The sequence below is a fragment of the Spinacia oleracea genome, chromosome 5 (assembly GCF_020520425.1).
Source record: "Spinacia oleracea cultivar Varoflay chromosome 5, BTI_SOV_V1, whole genome shotgun sequence".
Lineage (NCBI taxonomy): Eukaryota > Viridiplantae > Streptophyta > Magnoliopsida > Caryophyllales > Amaranthaceae > Spinacia > Spinacia oleracea.
Window position 1 is genome coordinate 70,304,787 of NC_079491.1, and position 23,079 is coordinate 70,327,865.

General features: G+C 36.4%; 1 protein-coding gene across 3 annotated transcripts; it reads left to right on the forward strand.

Annotated features, from left to right (window-relative positions):
* The first annotated feature begins 412 nt into the window (after positions 1–412).
* On the forward strand, positions 413–22,744 carry LOC110789379 (sister chromatid cohesion protein SCC4). 3 transcript variants are annotated; one of them, XM_021994037.2, is made up of 13 exons: positions 413–747; positions 845–996; positions 1,579–1,720; positions 7,068–7,184; positions 9,549–10,050; positions 10,457–10,495; positions 11,144–11,265; positions 17,104–17,250; positions 17,612–17,701; positions 17,825–17,949; positions 21,216–21,421; positions 22,119–22,243; positions 22,322–22,744. In XM_021994037.2, the coding sequence occupies exons 1-13, from the start codon at positions 535–537 to the stop codon at positions 22,508–22,510; spliced, it is 2,169 nt and encodes a 722-aa protein (XP_021849729.2). In that variant the 5' UTR covers positions 413–534; the 3' UTR covers positions 22,511–22,744. The 3 variants fall into 3 exon arrangements, with proteins under 3 accessions (XP_021849729.2, XP_021849730.2, XP_021849731.2); XM_021994038.2 differs by lacking the exon at positions 413–747 and having other exon boundaries at positions 856–996; positions 1,587–1,720; XM_021994039.2 differs by lacking the exons at positions 413–747; positions 845–996 and adding an exon at positions 2,479–2,623 and having other exon boundaries at positions 1,592–1,720.
* The last annotated feature ends 335 nt before the right edge of the window (positions 22,745–23,079 follow it).

A 23,079-nucleotide genomic window follows, 5' to 3' on the forward strand; every position in this document is an offset into this window, starting at 1 on the left:
AATTTAATATAATCCGTACATCGCACGGGCTAAAATCTAGTCTTTAATAAAATTCATCCAACATCAAACACTAATCTAAAATAATACAAAATCAAACACTAATCCAATATAGAGCGCCACGTAGGAAATCTAATGGTTTCGGCCAATGAAAAATAAGATTTCGAAATTATTTTTGAATTAAAAAAATCGAGTGCCACGTAGATAAATAATTAGGTGCCACATAACTATTTTGGTTAATTAATCATTAATATTACACATATACAATTTCATCCAAAATCAAACATAATTGTTAAAACAAAAAATCTAAAATGAAATTAAATGCAAAATCAATTAGAATTTTGGTTGATAATTATTTGGAATACTACATGGTTTGATTGTTTGCGTATGAGTGGCTAGTCTCACCAGTCACTGCCGGTCTGCAAGCGTCAAAAGATTTAACAGTCATAAACTCAGGAGTGAGGACTACAAGTGTACAACAACTACAAATAGTCAAAACTCAAGCGTTGCGGTTGCTGCAGTAGAAGAAAAACTTCCATGGATACATTAGCAGAAGGATTATGGGGATTATCAGATTTCCATGAGCAAAAAGGCGAATTTGCAAAGGCAATCAAATGTTTAGAAGCAATTTGCCAAAGCCCAGTTTCATTCCTCCCAATAATCGAGGTCAAAACACGCCTTCGAATCGCCACCCTTTTGTTGCGCCATTCTCATAATGTCAATCATGCCAAATCTCACCTTGAACGTTCTGTATGTATCCCTTGTTCTCTCTCCTCTGGGAATGGGTTGTCCATTTGTTGGCTTCGTTTTGTAATTTTTGTTTTGTGGTTTTGTTTTTTTGATGCAGCAATTGTTATTGAAGTCGATTCCTTCGTGTTTCGAATTGAAATGTAGAGCGTATAGTTTACTTAGTCAGTGTTACCATCTTGTTGGGGCGATACCGACCCAGAAGCAGATTTTGAACAAGGGTTTGGAGCTTACGAAGTCGCTCGGCAATGGGTATGCTTATTTTGTTGTTGTTGGTGATTGGAGTTGGTTTCTTGGGTTGTTTTGATGTTTATGTTGTTTTTGTTGAAATTCTAGGGTTTAATTGAATTTCCTTTGTTGCTAATAATTACTAATGGTTGTATGATATAGTGTTTTACGGGATGGGTGTGCTCATTTTGTTGTTTTTTGGTGGTTGGAGTTAAATGTTTAGGTTATATTGAATCCTCTTGTTGCTAAAAATCACTAGTTATTTTAGGATTATGAGGTCTCTGCGGATGGGTAATGCACATTTTGTTGTTTAATTGGAGATTAGAATCAAATTTGTTGGTTGTTATGATGTCGAAATGATGGGTTGAATTGAACTCCCTTCTTACTAAAAATCACTAGTTATTGTTAGTTATTGTATGCTTATGAGTTCATTCGTGAATTCGCGATTGATATGCTCATTTTGTTGTTCTTTTGCTGTTTAAAATGAAAATATATTTTGATGTCATAATCATGGGTTAAATTGAACTGTTTTGCTGCTAACGAGCAAACAACATTGATTTGTGTGATTTTGAGGGGTTTGAATTGATATATGTTGTTTGGTTTAAGTTTTGCAGCGAAGTTATGGTACTGCAATTTCAGTTCACAGCTTTCTACGGCTTTAATAATCGAAGGGGACTATCAGAATTCCCTTGCTACGCTTGAACAAGGCTACAAGTGTGCTGCTGAAATGTGTTATCCAGAATTGCAGGTCAGTGCTCAACTGGGTGATGGCTACACGACTTTCTCTGGTTTAATTCAAAAGTGCAGCGTCAATATTGTGATCCTTTAGCTGCTACAAAAGTGCATTTTGTCTAATCTATTTTTGTATATAGTGTCTTGGAACCTTGTTTTAGCCTTTAGGTATGCCGTCCTATATCGATAATTGTTTCTATATGTACTTGTTTTCCTAGTCCTATTTTGGCGCTGCTGCAAGTATGTATCTTCGTAATTCTTTTCCGAGTGCCACTGAAAGCCTAAAATACGAGTCCTTTAGTCATGGTGCTGGGAGCAATAAATGTTACAACAAGTCAACAAGTTGTTTGCAGTGATGTTGATGATATCAAGGGAAGTGATTGTGGATCTCTAAGTTGGAATGTAATCTTGCAAAGGACTTTGTAGTTCAAAGTTTTGGTATGTGCTAAAAATTTCTAGGATAAGAGTCGAAGGCACATCTTATCTTGACTTAACGAGATATGCAAACAACCTTGTCATTTTGTAGAAATAAATTAGGATCTCCCAAAGGCAGAGATATTCAAGACTAAATAGGATATCCAGAGGGTGGATAGAATTAGATACTTGACACTAATTAGGATATTTTATGCATGCCTATTCCTGGAACAATGAGTAATTAGTGATCCATTCATCATGTCTCGTGGTTATTTTTCATGTCTTTTATCTTGCATATGCTGTGCGAACTTCTGGAAAAGCCTTATTTTAATTCATGGTTAGCTGGATGTGTCTTATCAGGATCAAAACCTGTGGAGATACTGATTGGGCGTAATCATCACTATCTATAATGCAACTGTGCAAGGGAGTGAACTTTAATTGGGCATGTCATTATCAACCTATGTGCAATTATGGGTATCTGTCAAAACATTTACAATCTACGAGGGTAATAAATGTGCTGTGAACATTAAGACTATTTAAAATTGTTTTTTATTTTATACTTTCATTTGTGTAGTTTTGGATACCATTCTTTACAACATGGTGGTAGATTATGCTAGGTGAAGTTTGGTAAGGTTGACCTTGTTTTCCTTTCGGGGGATGATGGTACTCTAACATTTCTTTATATTCGTTTCTGTTTAACATATCAGAGGGTGGTGTTAGAAGCTTGGGGAGGTTTGTAAAGAAACTTGTTGTTTGTTCTTGGGCTAGCAAGAGTGTAGAAACCATCCAGTATTCCAGTGTGTTGTCATCTAGCACCCCAATCTAAAGGGAGGCTGGAGTTCTGGTGAATTTGAAGTTTAACAACATATTTAGTAAGGAAGTGGTTCTCTTGAACTAGGTTCACGGCGTCGATTGAATAAGACAGGGTTGGAGCTGAAAGTTATGGTTCGTATTATGGTTTCCAGCGTCCTATTCTAGTTTTTGGAAGTTCATATTCGAGGTATCATTTTTATTCGTTTCGGTGATCTTATATTAGGTCAAAAGGAACTTGGGAAATAGAGCACCCTCTGCCTTTGTAAGTTAATTTTTACAGGATTTTCTCTTGGAGAGTTGGACTGTACACATTAGGAATCTTGAAGAGTGGTGCAGGGGAGTATACACATTAGTTAGTTGGATATGTTTAAGAATTGGCCATTATCCTATTATTTGGAGCAGAGGATCTGGCCTTTTTTCTTGTAACTCTTTCTGTAATCAATTGTGAAAATCTTCATAAGTATCTCACTATCTCTATCTCCTATTTTGGCTACATATGTATATTGGAAATCTGAGGTCCCAGGGATGTAAAGGACTTTGCAGGGGACAATTTTTGCACTTTTTGTGGAGTTTTTACTGGATTTAGTAAAGGAGAGGTTATGGCCCTTGTGGGTTTTCACAAGGATAGTTACTGAAGTCATTGTACTGGCATAATGTAGATCTGGCTTGTGTACGACTATGATGTTCACAATATTATTGCTAGGGATGTAAAAAAGTTATTTGATGAGGTTATGAACTGTGTTTTTTCTATAAAAGAGTGCGGCCTTCTAGAAATAGATAGTAACAAATGAATTTAACATACCAATTCATTTCATAGATACAGATAGCATATTGAGTTTTTAAAATGAACCTTATTCTTTTAAAAAATTGATATTTTCATCTGACTTTGTAGTTTAGACACATACTTCTTCCGTTCCATATATTGCAACATGTAGGTGGTGCGTGGAGTTTAAGAATCCCATGCGATGAGGACAGAGTTACAAAATGAGAGGTCTATGTGACGAGGAGAGAGATAGAGAGAAACCATTTGCAAATAAGGAAACATTGCAATAGTTATGAAACTTCCATAAAAGCTAAACGCTGCAATATTTATGGAATGAGGAAATATATGTATTCTAGCGATATTGCTTTATTTGACCAAGACTTGAAAAAGATTGAAATATGTAGTTGAGAACTTGAGATGATTTTTTTCCCCTTTGAAAAAAGACTTCTTTGAAAGCAGATTTTTCTGGAGATCTTTTGATAGTGGTCCTTACTATTGTTTATGCAGAATTATCAGTTATGATGCTGATAGTTATAAAAAAAGTACACCTACCTAAAACTTTAAAGGAAAGATAGCAGCACATCGATAGGGACTAAGATCATGATGAGTTGTTTAGAACTAAATTTGGTAGCTGCTAGTCTGCCTGATGTCCTATTCGTAGTGGGTTTCTGAGTGAAGAATGATCTGCTTTCAAGTCCTTCATTTTAATTGTCCCTCCTAGGAACTCATTTGAATAGGAGAGGAGAAACAGGTTCGCATAGGGTCTCAGCTGTGTTGTTAATTCTTCTCTGTGTGGTAATTGCAAGTCTCACTAAGCTTTCCTTTGCCTTGTCTATGTGCTTCTGCTGTTGCCAACTATCTTCTAAGATGATGATGAAACAACACAGGTATCAATGGCTATTGGATAAATGAGCAATTGTTAGTATCTGCTAAACATTCACTTTGTGAGGTTAATAAAGTTTCTATGAACACTAAGACTGTCTTCACTTTTTATTTTTACTTTCATCGCTAACAATATAGGGTCAATGAAGTTAACATTTTATAGCCTAAGCTATCTCTCTATTGTGAATAAGATTTTGGCGGTGCTCCTGTTATATGGGATTGTGATTGTTCTTTTTCGACAATTTATAGGCTTAAGGTGCCTTTGTTGAGGATAAATGAGGTTTAGACACCATTGTGGACGAGGATGTGGTGGATGACACTAGTTGAAGAATTGTTAAGGTCGGCCTTATTTTTCTTCAGGGTTATAACGGTACTCTAATTCAATTCCGCCGTACAAAAGTTCCTTGTATTTACTCCTGTGTTAGATATCTAAGGTTAGTACTAGAACCTTAAAAGACTTATTTGGTCATGGTAAACGAAAGAGAGGAGCGACCATTTATTGTTTTGTTATCTAGTAACCCAACCCTATAGAGGAGGGTGGATTTCTGATGAATTTGGTGTCCAAAAACATATCTACTGAGGCAGTGGTTATGGTATTTTCTCTTAGATTCATGGCATAAATTGTAAGAATGGAACTGAAAATAATCGTTGGTTAGAACTTGAAGGGTTCCAGCTTTCCAACCGTCCTTTTCTAATTCATGGAAGTTGATATACCAGGTATGTTCTTAACTCTTTCCATTGATCTTATACGAAGTGAGGATTAGGTTAGAACAGACTTGGGCAACGGATAATCCTCTCTCTATATCTTTCCTTGCCCTTCACCGTTTCTCTACTATGCATGATGCCCTATTCCATTAGCTTTTTATTTGTTGGAGCCTTGGAGGTCACTTTTTTTTCTTGGAATGTCCACATTAGAAATCCTGAAGAGTGGAGTAGAGGACCATACTAATTTTTTGGATATGATCAAACTTCGTGCCTTCTCCAATTATTTGGCCTGTAGGATGTGGTTAGCAGATTCACCTGGCTGTTTACTTGTAACACACTAACACTTACTATAATCAAGTATCTCCTTTTCTAGTTACATGTATATTGGAAATCAGATGTTTCAGGAATGCAAAGGACTTCGTGTGGGCATCTTGTGTTTGAAAGGCTCAATAGTTTTGTAACTTCAGTGGAGTTTTGACTGGAATTAGCATTTTTTTGAGGGAATTAGCATAAGAGAGGTTATGATTAATTGTATTAGTGACTATAAGGACTTGATAAAAATTGGCGTGCCTATGACTATGGTTGTTCATAAGTTTGTTTGTTTGACGTAAATTATTTATTTATTTTGATCAAATAATGGATCCTGTTCTACGCTTAGAAAAGAACATGGCCTTCTTGATAACATAAAGAACTTTAATGAGCATTTCATTTCGTAGGCATAGTTAGCAACTTAGCATAATGAACTTTAATATACATTTCAATTCATAGGTATACCTAGCATTGTGAATATCAAAAGTGAATATCATTCTTTCAGAAATGGATATATTTTTTCATCTCACTGTAGTTTAAACATATCTATGTATTTTTGAACAGGACTAGTTCCCCCTTATTTGACCAAAACTTGAGGAGGATTGAATTGTGTAGCTGAGATGGGAGGTTCCTCTTCCCCTCTTCCTTAAAAGTAGATTTTCTGATGCAGTGATCCTTGCTACTTTGTGCAGAACTAACAGTGTATATTGCATTCATATGCTGTAGATAAGTTTATTAAAAGTACACCTACCTTGGGCATACTAAGACCATGATGAATTGTTTTGAAGCTAAATTGGTTGCTGTTAGTTGTCCCATTCCTAATGGTTTTTTGACTGTTTCTGTCAAGTTTTATCTTTCTATTTTGTCTCCCAGGGGGAACTTTATTGAATAGTTGAGAAACATTTTTTCACAGGGTCAGATAATTTGTAAGCTATTTAAGCATATCTCACTAAATTGTCCTGTTGAGTTTAGGCTCAAGAAAATATTGATTACGTATTCGGAGGTTGGAGTTAAGGCTTTTGATATTTTCTTAGTCATTGTGCTTCTTTGCACCTATTGTTAAATATGATCGCTCAAAAAAAAAAAAACTACTATTGAATATGGTTTTGGGTTGGTGTTAACTAGGGTGTGTTACTAATTTTAGTATTAAGGTGTGAAATCAGTCAACTAAAGATAGATAGCTATTTAAAAGAGCACTCATGGTTTAACAATCTCAAAGCCTCTTTTAAACAGATAACTCCTCTATGGTTTACCATCTACATGAATCTTTTCAGGGAGAAAATCATTATAATGTTCCTGTCAAGTGTCTTGTACCATGTTAATGGGCTTCATGCTCGTTCACAGCTAAAAAAAGATGTTCTGAGTCTTTTTTTTTCTTGACCTACATGGTAGGATCCTTTATGAAGATAGCTTATGTGTACCATATTCTTTATCCACTAACATGTTTAGTGTTTTTGCTTCTTGTTGTGGTGCTCAGATGTTTTTCGCGACTTCGAAACTCCATGTCCACCTTATGCAGTGGGATGATGTGGACATGGTGGAACGGGCTCTTGCGAGATGTGATGAGGTGTGGAACTCCTTCGAGTTGAATAAGGTAACTTAAAATTTCTTTGTCTTCAAAGTGCAGGGTGCTGGATGAATAACTACTGTTGCTTGTTTATTGTGATTCCGTAGAATTTCCTGGTACCTTTTACATCATCATAGTTACACTGTTTTATATTAATGTACTGTACCATTCCAATTAATGCTAAAGCTTTGATTACTTTCTCCATCAGCTAGAAAGGGGCTTAAAGGCTCATGATAAACATTGCTGCACAGTGTTAAGATAACCTGAATGTCTGTGTTTGTTGCCTCCTTCAATTTGTTATGGAAGTACATTCTCTCTTTACTGGTTCACTATATTAGTTTGCGCAGAATCACCTTCATAGCTCTATGTGGCATGCTACTCTCTGAATTCCAAAAGTGTGGCCTTTTTTCTCTTTCGAGTAATAGATGAAGGGAAAAAAATTACCAATAGATGCATGTTAATGGAGCTCCTCCCTCTTAATGACAAAAATACATTTAGGAAAGGACAAGAGGTAAGGCATGAGTAAAATAATAGACGTACAACAGCGTTTTTGGCTGAGACAAATTCTCTAAGGAAGCAGCTATTATTTGGAGAGGGGGGGGGGGGGGGGGGGGATTTCGGGTCCACTATTTCTCCCCCTCTCCTTTCCATCCAGTACCCAGTTCTCCCTTCCCAGGTATCATATTCCCGTTGTGGTTTGCTACTCCATATAATACAGTGCAAAAGGAAGTACTTCTGTGATTTCCCACTATTCATAAACACTGGTATCAGGCAACATTCTTGGTCTTGGATTAGTTGATCTGTCGATTGTCTTTCATTTATTGGTACCCACAAGCTGCAGTCTAATATGTAAACAAAAGCAGCTCTTATGTGAGATTCCAAGTTCCTAAGATGCAAACATTGGGGAATTGTTTGATTTGAATTTGATTTCCCCTTGTAAAAGGATTTAAATTTGGCTGTATTTGTTAACAAGACTAAAATTTTGAGTACTTTCCCAACATGTAAATGTTAACTTTGTTAATAACATTTCAAGATATGTCACTACCAGGGAATCAAATCTCTGTCATATCGCATCTGTATAGAAAATATTTTTGAGCTTACCACGATCACCATATTAGGGTTTGATAGCTGTAAACATACTGAATGCCCTCGAAAGTGGTCTACAAATGTTGTTACAGTCGTGAGCACATCCAAATATAAAATCTTGCTCACTAAGTTTCATGTATTCCCTCCCCAATTTTATCTTCCACTTGACCAATTAGTCCCATCTCAATTTAATCTTTCAGTTTACCTATATTGGGACAAACCACACCCGACTTGTGAAGTTGGGCCTCAGTTTCTCTTATTAGTTAGTAGTTACTACCGTTTTTCTCTCCATCATATCAATCTTTTCCCGCTCAAAGTTCCTACACTTTCCCAATAGAAAGAAATTTAAGGCAGAGAGTACGTGATAGTGCCACTGCCAACTGGCAGCTCCACCAAGTCCCATGAGTCTTATGATCTATATTGCTACAGAGAAATTGCTGCCCATGGAAGAAGGGGCTGTTGAACCTACTAATGTTTCCCTAAGTCACAACATGTCCCATGTTTCAATCTTAGTATTATTAGGTTATATAAACCTAATAGGAAATTTTGTATTTCAGTTAAATGGTGTTTTACACATCTGAAATACACTCTTTGAGATTTTGTGATTTGTGTCAATATCAAACTTCTGTGTGCACAAATAGGGAGTGGGAGAAAAGCCCTAAGCTTCAAATATGGGTCTTGGGGTCTCTTTGATCTAAACTGTAGATCTTAAATTAATTAGTGAGTATCAAATTCTCTTATAAATTATGATGGAGTTCTTGCAGCTTTTGCTACATCTAAAGACATGGTTAAATACTCCTGGTTGCTTCTAAGGCTCTGGAAATGTTGTAATGTTGTATGACAGTATGAGGTACACTACGAGGTGGGAGAATAGGTAATGAAGAACCTGGAATGGGTTTGAGAACTGGCAGGACTTTATAGATTTGTTGTGGTGTCTTCGTCCTGTAGTTGTGCTTAGCCCAAGTCCAATTAAGCTTTTTTCTGATTTACTTGGTCATCGAATTCTTGAATAATTTCCAAATAGGTTTGGCAAGGAAGCGAAAAAGAGGAGTAGGAGTGCAATGAATGATAAATTGCTTGTGTTTTGTTAGAATCAAGACGTGATTGTTGTTTTTATATCCTTAGGACCTATTGGCCACATCCTATTGTTCGGTCTCTCTTTGTTGGTCTCTATTCTTTGTGAAGTAAAAATATGATGAAGAAATTTTGTATAGAAGCCCAAATTGCATTTTGTCAAAGAAAATACTGCGAAACGGATGACTTCTGCATTTGTGTGCCTATCTTGTTCTTGCCGCTTTTTTGCAGACACAGCAATGTCTTGGCTTGCTTTTTTATAATGAGCTGCTGCACATTTTCTATCGGTTTCGTATATGTGACTACAAAAATATTGCTCAACACATCGACAAGCTTGATGCTGCTATGAAAGCCGACTTGCAGAAGACAGAGCATGTTCAGAAACTAACTAGTGAACTCAACACTATAAACCAGACTCTCTCTGATCCTGCTATGAAGCAAAGAGATTGCTCAATGCTGATTGAGAAACGTGCTCTTCTTAAGCAGCAGCTCGTGACTATAACCACATCTAATTCCGTTGCGCAAGGATATACTGATTCTACAAGTGTTGAATATGAGAGGAGGCTATCTGCTGACAAGCTTGAGCTGGCACCTTATCCCATTGATGGGGAATGGCTGCCCAAGAATGCAGTTTATGCTTTGGTGGATCTTACGGTTGTAATGTTTGGGCGCCCAAAAGGACATTTTAAGGAGTGTACAAAGCGGATTCAATCTGGAACTCAGGTTATCAAAGGTTGGTTTTCGTCCAAGTATACATTGAAACTCTGTGACTTTAGTGTTCTTATCATCATGCTAATTTCTAGTTCCTAATTTAAGTGGAACATTAGTCTTGTACTGTTGTCTCTCTGTTAACTGCATGAATTGAATTTTGTACCTATACTGCATCCCATTCCTCTGGTGCCAAAAATATTGAGGTCAGTTCTTTTTGTACAAGTCTAAGATGTCTCATGATACTTTCTCCAAGTATCTTTGCATATTAGACGTGAGACACTTAATTTCTTACAGGTGTTTCACTTTATTGTCCTTTTATCTACAGTTTTGACTTGTAATTATGAGCTGAAAGCATATTGTTTAATGAGAATGACTGTGTAGAAATAAATAGAGTATACTCTGATTGTTTCACATGTATTGTACTGCAGTGGAATTATCAAAGCTGGGAATCACTGATGGTGTCAGAGGTAATGTGGATTTTTTCATGGGAAAAATTGCTTAAATAACCTGAACAATTGGCCAAAAACAATCGATAACAGAGTTGGATGTTGTATAAAAGTAATCTAAATGATAAAGCTAAAATAATACGCATTTCACTTGTCAGAAGAGATTTCAATTGAAAATAATAATTTACATCTGACCTTGCAAACATTGAAAAAAGAAGGTAAATTGAAAGGAAAATTAAAAGGACTGTATATAAACGCACCCCTCGGCGCTGAGGCATAAGGCAACAGGGATCAAGCCCCTTTTTTGGCCTTGGCAAGGCTAAAGAGGCGTAAACCTTTTTTTCTCACCATTTTTTATTTTTTTCTATTAATAGTGGGTATTTCAATGAAATTTCTATTTCTTAGTTGAATGCTGATTTATTTTGGTTTAATCTCTATTCATATTCGGATTATCTTATTGTTTAGTTTATTAATATTATTTGGGTCAATAGTTCAGGTTACTTTGAGCAATTTCCCTTTGTTGCTTCAGGGACAACCCTCCTTCAAATACCTTAATATTATGTTTTGTTTCTGTACAAGCCAGTTCTTTCTATTACCTTTAGCATGAAAAAGAATATGAAATTATCAAAAATAAACATTAACATATTAAAGTAACTGTCCTTTCCACAGAAGTAGATCTCCAGCACTCGGCCATCTGGATGGCTGGTGTCTATTTGATGCTGTTGATGCAGTTCCTCGAAAATAAGGTGGCAGTGGATCTCACACGAGCTGATTTTATTGAAGCTCAAGAGGTGGGTTGCCAGCTTCATATTTGCATGAAAAGGAGTTTCCCTTTTATGCTTATTTGCTTATTGCTCCAGATTTCTTTTACATTGTCCATCTTTCTGTTATATTCTATGTGTTGGACTTATTCTGTCACACGATTGAATCTGATCGTGTAAGACTCTCTTTTGCATATGCAGCTCTTTCGAATGTAAACTTATTCAGATAACATATAGGTGCATTCCCAAATTTAAAAGAATTGCTGCTGATAACTTGGATTCAACTGTCAGTATTTTCTTCTACAGTACCCCTCAACGTAACACAAACTTTCTTATTTGTTGATTTCAAACCTTTCCATTCCAAAGTTAGGTAGCTGAGTGTAGACTGCAGATATGAGCATATTAGTTCTTCAAAATTCAAGGAGTCTGTTTAACATCATATGGTACTGATTTCTTAATCAAATCTATCAACTACCATCAGGATTTTACACAGGGAAGAGCGCTTATGTGGCATAGGAATATCATCTTCGTGGAAATGTAGTATGAGAAAGCAATCACTGAAAAATGAAACCTTGTCGTTGATACCACTCATTAAGAGGATACTGTCCTATGATTTATGGTTTTGAACTGGCCACTATTTCAGTATTTCTATTATCTTATGTTGGTAGGGGTTGGATAAAGATGGTTTTTTATACTGATGAACTCTTGAAGGTTCTGTTAATCTGTTCAATATGGAGGCCAATGAGTTCCATATGGTCTCATTATTTCCAGCTTTTGTGGGATGTTAAAAATATATGTTTTGTGGGGTAGAGCTCGGATTGTTTTTTTATTGCTTGGCACTGAAGAATGATGGATCAGTTAAAGTGAGGGATCAAAGGCTAGTTAGTTTGATCATTAGGGTTGGGTTTTTTAGAATTTGGATGTATTCATTTTTAATGGGTTCGAAGTAGTTCTTGCAAGCTCGTGAATACCAAAGTGTCTTTGTGGAGCATAGGTAAGTTTAGGAAGTTGCTTTAGTGGGAAACGAATGATTTTAGGAGTGTAATATTGGAATTTTTGAAGCTTATGCGAGGGGATGTTTTTTCTTTTTTTTCCTGGAACTTTCTTGGATGAGGTGATAAAGAGGAAGAATTCTGGTCTTATCTGGAGAAAGTAGAGTATGGGTTGTCTTTCCACTTTGTGCCATTTAAGGATAATTGTCACGGAAGGAGATGGTTATTGGTTTCTTATTGCTTGAGGCAAGGAGGTATTCTCCTTCTATCTATTATCAAGTCGGTGGATGTTTTGTGCAGGATTTTATTGGGGGGATAAACATGGGGTTAATCAGTAGCATCAGTTATCGATTTGAAGAAGTTCATGAATGATTTAACTTATCTCTATATTTTGTGTCGATCTTGGGATTCAAAATCGATTAAGCTATGTCTAGTGTGATTCGCATAATGTAGCCCCATTGCTCTGATGGGTTTTTTGTTTTAGTTTGTGGATCTAGACCCTTTACTTAAATAAGGCTTCTGTTTGGCGACGTTGGAGAAACCCAGTTATTGGCACAGTTGTTATGAGGTTGGATGTGTGGAAAATGGGCCATATGGATTATTCCGTTTTATCACTCCAGTGACTGCCTCTCCTTTGTTCACATTTAAGCTTCTTGTTAGGGGTTACTAAGCAGCCAAAGCAATGAAAGGCCTCCTTTGGTCAAGGTCGAGGGAATGAGAGGTAACCTGAATAACAAGCTGAGTGACATGAAGATTATCTGCTAACCTGAAGAGATTGGAAAGGGAAGCTTGGTTTTTCACCTTTTTGCCCAAAAATTAAGAACCCCTTCTTAAAGGGAACATTAATTTGGGATTTGGGAGTTCCCTAGAAAAACATGTTCCTTTTACTGTTTTAGGTAAAATTTTGTAGAAGCAGGTATAGTCTGTAAGATGTGTGGTTCACCCAAAATAGGATAAAGAATCTGATGAGTTTAGAACCAACAAAAACCTTATTAGCTGTCTGGTAACTAAAAATGTCATCCCGAAATACATACCTTAAACCCCTTCCAATTTCGATACCCATACCTAACATTCGAGGGGTTAGATGGGGTTGGGAAGAACCCCAGTTAAAGGAAAGAAAGAAAGAAAGAAGTCCATACCACAAATATTATTTATAGTATAAGTGAGTAGAAGAAAAATCAGTGATATTCCAAAATACTGTAGGGGAAGTTGCAATTTTGGCAGAGGGAGTAGCAACTCTATGAAGATGTGTCAACAACAACAACAACAATAAAGCCTTAGTCCCAAAATGATTTGGGGTCGGCTAACATGAATCGTCGTAGGAGATCGTCATTGACACCAATCAAACCAGAAAGGAGCAGGAAGTAAAAAGCAAGGAAGAGAAGGTGGAATTAATGGAAGTAAGATAGAGAAAAATGTATATATATTATAGAAGAAATATTGTAAGAGATAATAAACAATAAGTAAAGTTTAAAATAAATGAATAAGTAAAATAAGTACACTTCAAAATAGCATGTAAAAATATAAAAAAATTCAAAAGAATTTTAAAATAAAATAAAAAATAAAAATAAGAATAAGAAATAAATTAAAAATAAAAAGAAACAGAAACATGAAAGCTGTATAAGTCAAATGAAGTCATCAATATATATTCTCTCCCTCCGGTCCTCCACTCTGTCCTATCCAACGCCGTATTTTCCTCAATCCCAAGAAATGTCATATCGTGCTCAATCACCTTCCTCCAAGTTTTCTTAGGTATTCCCCTACCCCTTGCAATTCTATCATTTTGCCACCCTTCTATCCTCCTAAACGGGGCATCACTTGATCTTCTGCTTACATGTCCAAACCATCTTAAACGATTTTCCATCATCTTAAACTCAATCGGTGCAACCCCTACTTTCTTCCTAATAATCTCATTCCTCAAACGATCCTTTCTTGTATACCCACACATCCAACGTAACATGCGCATCTCCACCACATTCATCTTGTGCACGTGACAATGTTTCACTACCCAGCATTCCGTGCCGTATAACAAAGTCGGTCGAATTGTCGTGCGGTAAAATTTTCCCTTCAATCTTTGGGGCATGCCTGAATCACATAGGAACCCTGTGGCACCTTTCCACTTCAACCAACCTGCTTTGATTCTATGGGCCACATCGCCATCCAATTCTCCATCCTTTTGGATAATAGATCCTAAATAACGGAACATTTCAAAGCCTTGGACAATTTTCCCATCTAAGGTAATCCCCCCTTTCTCTCTATCTTGGACTCCACTAAACTTACACTCCATATATTCCGTCTTGTTTCTACTCAGCCTAAAACCCCGAGATACCAAAGTTTGTCTCAATAACTCCAACTTACTTTCCACTCCTTCTCTTGTTTCATCAATCAACACAATATCATCTGCAAACATCATGCACCAGGGTATACCATCTTTTAATTGGTGAAATGTGTCAAAGTGGACAAATATTTTAATTGGTGAAATTTCCCTATTTTTGAAGTACCTGTAAGAAGAAGAGGACGTTTTAGCTGATCCAAAACTAATGTATGTTATGTACAAAATGCTCTGAGATGGAGGCTTGGCGAGCTTCCCCAGTCTATTTGCTAAAAAAAGGTGACATTATCAATAGCGCCCATATACATGGCCTTTATTTCATCATATCAGGCATTCTTCTGGCAAATACATCTGGAATAATTTATTTTGTTGGCTTGCAACGCAACCTCTCACTAGTTATTAAGAAGTTAATCCTCCTAAAAATCCTTTAAGTTCGAAAGATATGAGATACAGAAGTTATTTGGATGTAGAGTCTTTAGAAGTGTTCTACAAAGAGTAATGACAAGAGGCACCAAACGTGTCATCCACCATAGTTGTTAAACAACTCGTTTCTTAACACACTCAATGGCCTTGCTAGACTCTCAGGCTTCCACAGTTGGACTTTTCCTATGAAATTCTAAGAAGCAGACTATCCATCTTTGAGTTATCACTTATCAGTTGAGACTGAAATATGATACAATCAGGGAGAAGAGATTATAAGGATTTTTTCCCTCTTTTAGATCCTCCCAAAACAGTCACCAATTTTATACTTCGACTCAAGACCAAGACACGATATGTTATGTGTGAAATAAATTTGCTAATTTAAGCTGCATAGTTACAGATGGAGTTAGGCTCAAGGGACTTGCTAAAGCTTCGTATTATCTAACGGGATGTTTTTACTTTTTTGACATTCGCAGCGCCCAACTCCAAACATGATTTCTTCTTTCCACCCCTTCTCAAAGTTCAAAATCTTCTGTTTGATTTTATCCCTTCCTATAGGATCTAGAATACTGAAAAGTAATTCACAGGAACACCAAAAGATCAAGATTTATTTCCCATAAGTTCTCAGACGTTAATATGCCCGTTTTCCAGCCTTAACAAACTTTTTAACCGACTTCTCAACAACAGATCTCAAAAGCAAAAACTTTAAAATAAGCATCTAAAGGAATTTTGTGCAAATGAAGTAGAGTTTAAGACCGTGAGCATGACAAGGAGTTTAAGGAGGGAGGAAACCCTATTTGGATGAGTTTACTACAGAGAGTGCTGTGTAGTGGAGAAGCAGTTCACTGACTCCTTGTGTCACCTCTGAATATGTGGGACTCACCTTAATTGAGAGTAGAAGATCTACGTTGTCATTGACCTTCTTGTTACTACGTTGGCAGCCTATGTAAAGCAGAGTCTTTCTCATATTGTTGGTATTTGGGTTGCTCCGCTTTCTGTTTCATGTCATGTTATAATGTCTATTGTATGAGCTTTGCGAGAAAGGGCGCAAAAAGTTTTGGCGAGCTGCAATTTTACTGTGAAGTGGGTTTTTTTGGCTTACAGTAGAATAATTGGTCTTCTGATTGAATGACTTTTCTGTGTTCTTATGGGATCGGTGGTGTGTTTGGCTTCTGCCCTGGGTCATGCTTGTAGAGTTGTAGGTCCCTTGGCCTGTCTCATTCCCCAAGAACTTGAGATTATAGTTCATATTTTTGTTTTCCATATTTCTTGATGATGTGAAACATCTAGTCTCCTTCTTGCAACTCATGTTTTGTTTTAGTAATTTTTTTATTAAAAGGTTTAACTTGTACTTCCTCCGATTTTTTATACTCGCAACGTTTGTGATTTCTACACTATTCACATATTATACTTTGATAATTGTTGGTGATTTATACGTAAGGTAAAACATAGTCATGTGGGATCTTATTAGATTCGTCTTAATGTGTGTTGTCAAAATATTAACTTTTTATAATTTTTGCTTAAAGATAATTAAAGATATTAATGATCAAAGTTGTGCATTGGCATGCGTGAAAGTGACAAACGTTGCGAGTAAAAATGAATGAACAGAGGAAGTATATTTTTGTCAACTCTAAACTAAAAGATGGTGTTAAGCTGAATTTGTTTTGTTTCCTTGATCCCTGAAGCTAACTCGAGTATTTTTCCAAATATGAAACTTTTGTGCGAATAGACATCTGCAAGTACTCGTATAGGAATAGATTGGCTTGGTTACCCTTGAAGCCTTCATTTGAGCTCAATGAGATACTGGCCTTCTTTGCAACCTCCAATATAATCTTAGCATGGTTCTAAGGCTATTTAGTTTAGCCTGACCAAGCTTTGCTTGTCAAGTAGTTTTTTCATATTTACACTGCAATGTATTTTATTGACATCTAAATAAGTAATTAGCCATGTAAACTTCTATTTGCTGACTGCTTTCTGTGGAGAGGTTAGCCATTTATTGGAGTTTCTTATTTGAACATGACTGTCCTACATGACAAGTCTAATTTAAGTCTGGATATGGGCTATTGAATGTTGCTTTTTTTAAAGACTTTAACTTTGTTTTTGTTATTTGTATGCCCCATACAGGCTTTGGTGCAGATGAGAGGTTGGTATATCCGTTTTCCAACAATCTTACATGCTTGTGAGAGCATTATTGAAATGCTAAGAGGACAATATTCTCACTCAGTTGGCTGCTTTGATGAGGCAGCTTTCCATTTTGTCGAAGCGGCAAAGGTATGTACTCTGCTTATATGATTATTTTAGCTTTGCTTGTTCTGTATCTAATTTTTCTCTCGAATAGGCATTTTGGAGGTAAAGCAATCTTGAAATTTGGGGAAGATAGCTTTTCCTGTTTAACAATTACTCCGTAGTAGACTACCCTGTGACCTTACAGATGTGATCTTAGTTCTATTCGAAAATGATGTAATCTTGTACTCTTCTCCTTAATTGTCGAATATCAACAACATGAAGGGGTCTTTAAGTTTTTGTCATGCACTGAAGTCATGATATGCATCCTCTTATTCTTGTCCTTTCTGGAACAGCATAAGTGTAATTAATTTTTTGTTAGTGCTCCTGACTCTGAAATCATGTGCAGCTAACAGAGAGCAAGTCAATCCAAGCTACGTGTCAGGTGTATGCTGCTGTCTCTTACATATGTATTGGTGATGCAGAATCTTCATCACAGGTAATATTTTCTGTCCTGGCATTAATGAATTTCTCCATATCTGATAGATGGAATATATTTCGTTGACTTATATGCATTATGCATATACCCAACTCCACCTTTATTAATTGTGTTTCTTGGCAGGCTCTTGATTTAATAGGGCCTGTGTACAGGGTGATGGATTCTTTCATTGGAGCGCGAGAGAAAACAAGTGTTCTTTTTGGGTACGGTCTTCTGTTGATGAAGCAGCAAAACCTTCAGGAAGCACGGTATGAGTTTAGAATCTTAATACACCCCTTGCTTGAATTGGATCAATATAGCCACGTCAAAATATTGTGGGTTCCATGCTAAATATCTTATGAATAACTGTACTTGTCAGTAGAATGCTCTCTTCACATTATCTAGTCTTGTTTGTTCGCCTCTCCCCTTATGCTTTATGGTGCACTCCATGGCTTTACAAAAAAGTTTACTGACCTCTAGGAATCATGGAAAAGATAATTGAGAAGAGATTACCACTGGTTCATGATGAGGCGTCGTCATTTGGACAGAGATTTTTGATAACTTTGTTTTGTAACTTCAATTACTATGGTAATTGAACCTTGGATGTAACCACTTTGTTAGAAGCAAGGTAGGCACTCACTATTATTACACAAAATACACACACGAAAAATGGAAGAGGAAAATAATGCACTTCGATAATATTATTACTCTCTGAGTTTGTGTATTTCAGAATAAATAACAAGCTATGCATTTATATAATGCTGCTTAACAAATAGATAGACATCATTTTTTTTCCCTTAATATTCTCTCATACTCACATACATGGAGTAAAAACTCGGCCGAGTTAACTCACTAAGAACATCCCTTATTTTTTTTTGTCACATATCAATAATAACATCCCTTATTTTTCTCTTCATCATGAAAGATGTTTTACTATTTAGATATATTAAGTTTATCTATTTTTAATGCTCCCCTTGAACTTGACTTTCTCTCTATACTGATAAACTTTGGCATTTTGAAAACTCTTCAAACTTCAGTGGTTTCATATGGAGATCAACAGCTTCATCCAATGACTTTACAAATTTCAATTCAACTTCTCTGCTTTCGATGAGTTTCCTTATACCCTCTCCGTATTTTTATGCACCCAAGTAGACTCTTGTTTCTAGGTGAAGTGAGTGGGTGTAAGAAAAAAAGGTGGAAAAAGTAAGAGAGAGGTACTAAGCTGGTGATGGGTGTAAGAATATGCGGAAAAAGTAGGATAGAGGTAGTAAAGTGTTGGATGGGTGTAATCAAAAGGTGGATAAGTTAGGAGAGAGATAGTGGAAAGGTGAAGAAAAGTGTATTATGGTAGGCACTCACTATTTATTATCTATTTATTTTAGTAATATTTAGTTCAGGTAAGTTAAGTTTAGTTTAGTTAAGTTAAGTTAAGTTTAGTTCAGTTCCATTCAGGAGCATTCAGTTAAGTTAAGTTAATTTCAGTTCAGTAACTCAGCTCTAAAGAACAGGGCTATCGGTGGTGAAAAAGCTTACAGTAGCAAGAGCTGATTTTTTTTGCCAATGCCACAAACTGAACCCACTAAGAACAAATCAGCTCTTGCTTTGGCGAAAAATCCGATTTTTCAGAATTGGAGCAAACACATTGACTCCATGTTCCATTGTATTGAAACTGAATTCAAAAGCAGAGAAATGGAATTGAAATTTGTAAAGTAATTGGATCGAATTGCTGATGTCCTTATGGAACAACTGAAGTTTGAATATTTTCTGAAAATGCAAAAGTTAATCGGTATAGTACTGTAGTGAGAAAGTCAAGCTTAAGGGGAGTGTTAAAAGCAGATAAACTTGATATCTCTAAATAGTAAAGCATCTCTAATGATTAGGAGAGAATGAAGGATGTTATTATTAATAATGAGAATTATAGAATATTGAGTAGAAAATAAATGCTGCCCAATTTGTTAAGTTTGTCATATTATATAAATCTATTGGTTGTTATTTGTTTTGATGTACTGAAATTCAGAAAGTAATAATATTATTGAAGTGTGTTATTTCCTCTTCGTTTGTGTAATAATAGTGAGTGCCTACCTTGCTTCTAACAAGAAGCTGTGTGAGGATATGAGGTGTGGATGTAAGTGTCTAACCTTGCGATAGCCAAATTCATGATTTTAGTGTTAATTAAATCAAACCATGGAGAGAAGCCAGGAAAGGAGGGGGGTGGGTGTTAATGATCTAGGTTCTATCTTTTCTCTCAATTTTATTGTGAATGACTAACTGACTAGGGTTTAGGTTTGAAGGACATTACTGGTGATTTGAATGGTAATCTGGCAAATCATACGTAAATGCCACCTCAGTATTTTTTGAGGGGATGGAGGATTATTATTTCAAATGCGATCCACATATATGTGATTTGGACCATATATTTAAGTATATTGGGTAAAGATAGGAGGCAAAGTGAGTATGAGACTATAATATTAATTGTGGGCTGAAATCGACAATTATGAAATCAGGGTTCATTGGTAATGATGCAACAGCTGATGTGTAACAGTAGAGGAGATCGGAGTAGAATGTGAAGATTTAAATGATAGATATCACTGAAATAGTAAGATGGAGACATGTCTGAGCTGTTAATACTTGTTAGCACTTAGGAACGTGGACCACGTGCAAACTGTCTTTATACAAGATGCTGGTCACGGTAGAAAAGCTAAACAGTTGACAAGGTTGTTATATTAGCTAAAAGTTACTCACTTGTACATTTCTGTTGTGCTTTTCATGCTTTTAGTTTTTCTTTTTTAATATTTTAAACCATATTTATTAATCTGTTTGTACGGTTTTCTTTTGGAAATCTTCCTTTAAGTTCTGATACATCTTTTTAATAGAGTATTTCTCACCATTCTGAATATTATTCTAGCCATCAACATCCTCCACATACTGTATGCTTTCATACATTTTCCTCAGCATCCATGACATAGGTTTCACGTTAACCCATGCCCCAACCTCTCGGTTCTCCAAGTAATAGCTGTTAACTCACCTAACCCAGAGTGTTATTTTTGTTGTTTATAGCCCATTACAGTTTCGTGACAGCCGCTCTGTTCCAAGCAATCATATCCGTAACATTCAACCCTCCTGCCGATTTTGGCATACACACCAAGCTCCAAACTACTAGGGCCTTCCTTAATGAATTTGTCCCTGTCTAAAGATAAAGCCTACATTTGTTTTCCACTTCTTTTATCAGTTTTTAGGCAAGGACAAAAAACCGACTTCAGAATGTTATATAAGCTGAATAAAATGGTTTTGACAAGTTGCAACCTCCCAGCATAAGTCAATTTTCTAGCATCCCATAATCTAATTCTTTCAAGAACTTTATCAACCAGAGTCTTACATTGATTATACCTCAGTTTCTTAGTGGAGAGAGGAACCTCCAAGTACCCAAAAGGAAAATCTGTTATCGGCATTTGCAAAATTTGCAGCATCCTCTGTTTCACCTCCTCACTTCATTTGTGTAAGGTTTTGATTTCACTACTTTGCTTCTATGTTGCAGGATACGTTTGGCTACTGGATTGCAATTAACACACAGTAATCTGGGCAATCTTCAACTGGTTTCTCAATATCTAACAGTTCTTGGGAGTTTGGCCCTTGCTCTTCATGACACTGTACAAGCTAGAGAAATTTTGAGGTCTGCTTTGACATTGGCGAAGAAACTTAATGATGTCCCAACACAGATCTGGGTACTATCAGTTCTGTCAGGTATATCTAGTGTTTAGTCTCTCACTTTATTAAACACGATATTTCTCTCACTTCATCACATTTAAATATTAGGATTGAGGTAAGGCTTACACGAATAAACCACACCTAAATATCAACTTACACAAAATAAAAACCTCCAGAACACCTTAAGACCTAAAAAAACCAAGCTATAAAATATTACAATTGATCAAGCTATTCTGTCATTTGCTGAAGTTTCGGGTAGATTCCATTTGTCCCCCCACTCTTGCAATAGCTTCTTGCTTCGTATTTCAAAGTCTTAAGATCACAAGGATAGCTGGAACTTGAGCATGCCACACAGCTTGGTTCCTGCACCACCATATCCAGTAAACAGAAGCTGCAAGCCCACAAAAATAGGACTGTTTCGTACTTGCATTGAGGTTTATGATGTGTTTTTAAGGAACTCATAGAGCAGAAAGGTAGCAAATTCATAGAGCAGAAAGGTAGGGAATTCTTATTATTTTATGGACCATACCACAAACATGTGCTGCCAATGAATTGTCAACCTCTTCTTATGTGTTGTCAACTTCTTTTTATGTGTCGATTGTGGGAAGGCTATCCGTGGACTTTCTGGATGGTAAATAAGTAATAGATAGTTAGAGAACTTTTGTTGGTCATTGAATGTGGCACTGGTTAACTCCAAATGTGGTTCTTAGTTTCTTAATTTGTGCAACTGCAGCACTGTATCAGGAGTTGGGAGAGAGGGGAAATGAAATGGAGAATGCCGAGTACCAAAGAAAGAAGATAGATGATCTGCATAAAAGATTTGCAGATGCTTATGCATCAATTCACCATACTGCGCTAGTAAGCTTTCCTTATGTTTGATTATTTTGGTCTCCACTAACAAGACAATAGTTAATTACTTGTTTAATTACTATGCAGATTAACAAAGATAAAATTGAAGTTCACCAGCTGCAAGAATCAGATAGTAAACGTGCTATGGCGAGTCAGTCTATGAAGGTTGATCTTGATATCCCGGAGTCTATTGGTTTGGCCTCATCAACGCCTGTAAAATCATCCTCGCGGCTTGTTGATTTAGATTCTGGAAGACGCGGGAAGAGGAAAATATAGCCCGAGAATGTAATATTTGTAAAAATATAATTATCTGTATATATTTATATAGCATGCATCCGTGCTTGCCTAGATTAGGTACAATTACCAGCAGAATAGGATGAATTATGCCTTTAAAGTAGTGCAGGAAATATATCCTTATGCTTTTATTGCCAAAACTCTCAAATAAATGTCTGAAAATATTTGAAAAAGAAGTGGGTAACAGCCACGAAGGGCTGTTTCACTGTGTGCAAACTTTGTATGCATCCACTACGAGGCTGTCATTATGGTACATGGATTGCTCAAAATAACATCAACTTAGTGAGACTGTTCATAGTGTTGTGCAATAGAAAGACATGCACATGCACTGTACATCTGATTCACTGTGGCTGCTGCAATGTCAATGGTGGCAGTTGTAGCCGGTGCGACATGCTTGCAGTCATTAATAAAAAAGAAGGAAACACATATATCGTTGCTTTCACAATATCTTGACATGTAACCCTTGCAGTTTTGAACTCATTTAGGTTCCCCAAAGGTTTATTATGAGTGCTCATATGTCCGCCAACATGATCAAATGTATCAACTCTGTT

Excerpts from the sequence above, each read along its gene's own strand:
- LOC110789379 (XM_021994037.2), top strand. The coding sequence starts at position 535 with ATGGATACATTAGCAGAAGGATTATGGGGATTATCAGATTTCCATGAG. Across the intron at positions 17,251-17,611 it reads ATTTTGTCGAAGCGGCAAAG|CTAACAGAGAGCAAGTCAAT; the intron begins GTATGTACTCTG and ends AATCATGTGCAG. Across the intron at positions 17,702-17,824 it reads ATGCAGAATCTTCATCACAG|GCTCTTGATTTAATAGGGCC; the intron begins GTAATATTTTCT and ends GTTTCTTGGCAG.